General features: G+C 42.6%; 1 protein-coding gene across 1 annotated transcript; it reads right to left on the bottom strand.

Moving 5' to 3' along the window:
- Positions 1 to 223: 223 nt before the first annotated feature.
- Positions 224 to 4754, bottom strand: LOC112077429 (transcription factor Sox-8). Its single transcript, XM_024143942.2, has 3 exons — positions 3894 to 4754; positions 3262 to 3491; positions 224 to 2952 (listed from the first exon to the last, which is right to left on the bottom strand). Exons 1-3 carry the CDS (start codon positions 4307 to 4309, stop codon positions 2189 to 2191), a joined length of 1410 nt encoding a protein of 469 aa, XP_023999710.1. The 5' UTR covers positions 4310 to 4754; the 3' UTR covers positions 224 to 2188.
- Positions 4755 to 5460: the final 706 nt, after the last annotated feature.

Here is a 5460-nt window from a genome sequence, read left to right as displayed (position 1 = left end):
GCTGAATCAATCATTACTGGAGGTTGAGAAAACAAATGTCATATATCATCCTACATTTCAAGCCTAGAGCTACTTCAACCTAAACTGGTCCGAGACCTGTTTGTGCTGTCATGTCAAACAATGACAATAGGAATTGGCAAGACGGTACAGACAGATCTGGGACCAGGCTAACTTCAACCTATCACATAATAACAAATTTACATTAAAAAAAAGGCACAGTCAGTCAATGAGAAAAGTTCATTTTTATTTCTTTACAGAGAAACGGCCAGCAAATGGGTTAGCTGTGGCGTGTGGATGACCTAGTTAATATAGATGATGACATAGTTCACAGTTTAGTCATTAAAAACATACWCTGCGATAATATAAAGAAAAACACTGCATTCTGTGGACATAAAGTAGAGTATGGTGGTCTGYWCACAGACAAACTGAACAGACATTGAGGCTGTTACAAACGGCACCAAATTAAGATTACGTAGAGATTATTTGATTCTGTAGTGTGGATTACTGATTGTACTGTATGCTGCATGAAGTCTGTTAATAATCCAATTTGGAAATGATGATAAAGCATTAGAAGACACAAATACGTTCTGCACATTGTAAACTGGGTTACAGTGAATTGGCATCTTATGACTTCTGAAGAATTGACCCAAAACACATACATGAACGTTCTCACATGCATTCTGTCATAGTGAATAAGAAGACTCTCTATCTTTCTTTGTAAGCTTTCAGTGGCCCTGTTTAACTCAGATAACAGTACAGTATGCTGCTTAGTCAATCAAAACAACTGTTCTGTCCTTACTTGTTCATGCTTGGTCCCCTGGGACAACACACACACGACACACACACACATCTGTGTGTCGTCCTGTCTGCATGAGTCCAGCTGACGCGTTACTCAGTGTGTCTGGTGTTATCTTACCCCACTTCCTTAAACCCCACATCATAACTAATCGCAATTGGTCAAGCATAGCTTCCAGGCACCTGTTGGATCAGGTGGCATTCTATTGGTCTATTGGTATCTGTTGCATCATGTGATATTCAATAGATCTGTTCTATTGGTCCCACTTTGCTTCCTGCAACTTGGAATGGAACAATGTTCATTATTGGTCATCTAGGGAATGATGATATAAAATGTAGTAATGGGTTATGGAATTTCTACTGTACTTAGATCCACCACCCACCCATTTCCATTTAATAGACATTGTGATATACCTCTACTTTGTTACTGGGTTTTAACAACTACATTGGAAATAACACGAGAAATAATGTGATGAACATAATACATATTTAAGATATTTCTAAGATCAAAATAACAACAAAATGAACATTTAAGAATTCAAATTAACAACTGAATTAGACTGGTCCACTGATGTAAATATCTGTGTGCATATTTAAGTTATACAGCTCGGCCTCATACTGTAGTGCACTACTTGACCAGAGCCCTATGGGCCCTGGTTAAAAGTAGTGCACTGTATAGGGAATAGGGTGCCATATGGGATTCAGTCTGGAACAAAAAAAATCTTAATCCCAGAGCTTCATTCCAAAAGTATCTGTTTCTCCATCTGCTTCACCAAGGACTTGGGCCTAAGCGTTATTCTCTCTCTSTCCTACACAAGTCCGRGGCAGGCCTACACGCTGCTGTCTCAACGGTGCACATAACACAACAACTTGTGCAGACCTGGGTCGTGTTCATTAGGCACCAAACAGAAGAAATAATAAAAGCTKATTTTCCATTGCAATATATCTTAAAAACATTTCCATTGTGTGCCCTAATGAACACAACCCTGAACTTGAAGAAGGAGTGGCTGTACTAGATGTGTGTGTGTGGGGGGGGGGGGTTCCGACTCCTCACAGAGGAATTTTGGCTCGCCTTTGATTTGATTTCTTTGTCAAAGTCAGTCTTTCTGTCTTTCCATGGTTAAGGTAAAACGAAAAAGGTTTGTATAAAATCAGCAGGCACTTCGATATTTTTTCTTCGATATGTTCAAATTGGRACGGGGATAGCCTAGCACCCTCCAATCCTCGTCCTCCAGTTCTCACATTTCCATGAGACCTGGGTTGTGTTRATTGGGCACCAWACAAAGAAAAAGGGGAYGGACTTCTTGGACTTGTAGAATAYSAAATGMTCATCTTCGTTGTCTGTTGCAAAACATATTGATGAACACGTCCCTGGTGAGTAATGAACAGTCACCTACGGTCTGGATAGGGTGGTGTACACCGGCTGGTCCCAGTTGGAGGTGGGGGGACTGTGGGTGGGGGGAATGGACAAACTGTTGAGGATGGGGCTCCCGTGGTACGCCCTTCTGGAGGAGTGAAAGTAAGGGTACTGGTACAGGCTGGAAGGGTAGCCTGAGTAGGGGTTGTAATAGTTGGAGCTCTGGAGGTCTGTATAGTCACACTGAGAACTGGAGAAGGAYGCTGKAGCTGCGGATGACGTCACGCAGGTCTGGGCTGTGTAGGAGTGGGAGTAATCTGAGTGGGAGGGGGAGCTGTGAGAGTGACTGTCGCCGCTGTAGTGGCTGGGGCTCAGCTGCTCCGTCTTGATGTGGGCCCGGTGCTGTGGGACCGCCTCYCTAGAAGTTGAGGAAGAAGCAGACATGGTGGCACTCTTGCGGCTCCAAACGGCACCGTTCGCTGTGYCGTGGCTGTATGATGTATACGAGCCGGCYCCAGATGCAGGGTTTGGTCCATGGTGGCCGTGGTGGTCCACGCCTGCYCCAGCGGTGGWYGCYTGGCCYTTGAGCGGTAGATACTGGTCAAACTCATGRACGTCGAAGGCCTCCATGTTGCTGATGACGTCGGTGCTGAGCTCGGAGATGTCCACGTTGCTGAAYTCGATGTTCTGTCGGCCGCTGTCCAGCAGGCGCCGTCCCTCGTGCTTCATGTCCTGTTTGCCCCCGTGGTGCAGGTCCGTTTTGGGGGTGGTGGGGGGTGTGGGTGGACCGTGGGGTTGGCCTTGAGGATGGTGAAACAGAAACATGTCAGCTGTGTTGTAGACCACACTTGGGAATGGTCCAAGTGATCGAATTATAGTCGAATTTGATCACATTTAATTAATTGGTGAATTTAGAATGTCATGAAGCTTTGGGGACATTCTGTAAAATCTAAATATTATTAACAGTTACCGCACAATTAGCTCCTAAAAAACAACAGACATTGTAAAGTATTGACTGTCCTTAGCCATTTACACGTCATAAATCCAAATAGTTGACTACATAAGATGTTAATTGTGCTATTTTGACACATTCTTTCTCGTCAACTCACCTGCATGTTCAGGGTGGTGGTGTCCATCGGCTAGGCCTGCCAACAATCCTGGTTCAGCCTTGTACATGTGATTCCCCAGCTCTGCACCAGAGTCGGAGTCACTCTGCCCAGGTTTCACACTCTTCCGACGCCGAGGCTGGTACTTGTAGTCGGGYTGGTCTTTTTTGTGCTGCACCCGAAGTCTCTCCGCTTCCTCCACAAATGGCCGCTTCTCATTCTCTGAGAGTAAGCTATGGTAATAGTGTGAACATAACATGTAAATGAACTATTCAGTTGGTGCATTGTAATAGCCTAATTATAAAACCAATAGACTTTTTTTTAAAGTAGGCCTATTTAAACAGGGAAGATAATTCTGGTCATTAGGCCACAATTATCCAAAGTGGAAAAACCTCCTTTCCTCCCTGTTTTTCTTTCTAAATTATGCAAAAAAGTGCATGTTTTCTATTGATGAACTGTATAGACTTCACAGAATAGTGACTGGAGTGATGACCTAATTCGTTTCTATTTAGTGACACATCTCTTTAAAATCAGATTCAGACATTTTACTGTATCAAGTATACTTGTTTTTGTTTGATAGGCCTATGTAAATTATATATTTTTAGTTATAAACATTTCCACTTGGTCCTACTTACCGCCATAGCTTCCCCAAAGTCTTGCTCAGTTCGGCATTGTGCAGATGAGGGTATTGGTCCGCGAGCTTTCTGCGCGCCGCTTGCGCCCACACCATGAACGCGTTCATCGGTCTTTTGACATGGGGTTTATTTTTCAGCYAGCCATTTCCRCGAACGGGCATGGGGACGAGGGACCAGTCGTATCCCTTGAGAACCTGCGACACCGCGTCACGTATGCAGGCTGGGAATCGGTCATCATCCTCGCCGTCCAGTTTCTTTCCTATACCAGCGAGGAGTGATCCGTGTCCATCTGATCCCGTTGGCGACGAGGGCGCATCCGAGTCGGAATCATCCTGCGACATGGAGCTCGTAGTCCCCGCCGGGCTACACGGTGGGTCGCTGATGGACTTGTCATGCTCTGCGGTCATTTTTAACATTTGATCAGCCTCAAAAGGATTATATCCGGTGTAAATASTCTAGTGTCGTTGATTATTATTTTTTGCGRCGCCGACTATTCAAGTGAAAATAATGAGCTAGAACAATTGCGCATTTGACGCACGCTGAACCATGGTAGGTAGACTCCTTCACAACATCAACCAAAACTCAGTTGTTTRCCCTTTCTGTGTTTGTTTGTTTTTCTTCGTCCTGTCCTGTGCTGTCAGGGGTGGTACAGTTCTGGACGCAGCAGTCTTCACAGTGAGTGCAGASTTTGGGCGATAGAGGAACTTTACTTGAAGTTTGGAGCCCTCACTCCACCTTCTGCTTCTGATTGGTTGAGCCTTATCACCATTTTCGTTTCCGATTGGTTGTGGTTTTGAATGGCAAGTCATTTGTAAAAAAATAAAAAGTAAAATATATGTTTCTGTATTAATGTTTTCATGTTTTCCTACTCACCCCAGCATGCACTCTCTCGTTTAGTGCGGATCAGCCTACCTATTTCGCAATCGCAAATAACGATTGAACCGTTGTTTAATGCATGGAAAACACCTCCAATGTGACGTTGACTAAACTTTATCACAAAACATGAAAGTGTCAGAAAGAACGATTTCCAATCTTACGTCCAGTAGTATATTTACACATTAAGGAATTTAAGTTATTTATAAAGAATAGTTCTAGAATAGTCCTCCATAAACGTACTGATATGTTTTTGGTATGTAAAATATTTTGGAAAAACTTGGGAGGCATACTTTACTTTTGTTCCATACTTTCTAGACTATTTCACTATTAAGTTGCATTTCATTATTCACAAATAATATGCTTTATTTCAATATCCTTATGTTGGTTAGCCTAGTAAATATGCATTTATCCTGGTCCAAAAATTACATATTTAAGCAATATTGTGATTTCAAAAGATATTTGACATAATCCTATGAACATATTATTTGTGATATTTCATTACATTAGCAATTTGATTCCTAGTGGTCACATCGATGATCCCGAATCATATAAAACAATGTTAATGTCCTCAGTGCGCTTCTAAGTTTAAAACACACTCATAAACACATGTGTTGTATTTATTGTCTAAAATTTCATCTAATAACATGCTGACGCGTTTGAAAGAATTGCATTTATATCCTGGATAAATAAT

This window comes from Salvelinus sp. IW2-2015, unplaced genomic scaffold, assembly GCF_002910315.2.
Source record: "Salvelinus sp. IW2-2015 unplaced genomic scaffold, ASM291031v2 Un_scaffold4556, whole genome shotgun sequence".
In the NCBI taxonomy this organism is placed as follows: domain Eukaryota; kingdom Metazoa; phylum Chordata; class Actinopteri; order Salmoniformes; family Salmonidae; genus Salvelinus; species Salvelinus sp. IW2-2015.
This window is presented reverse-complemented; position numbering and strand designations above follow the sequence as displayed.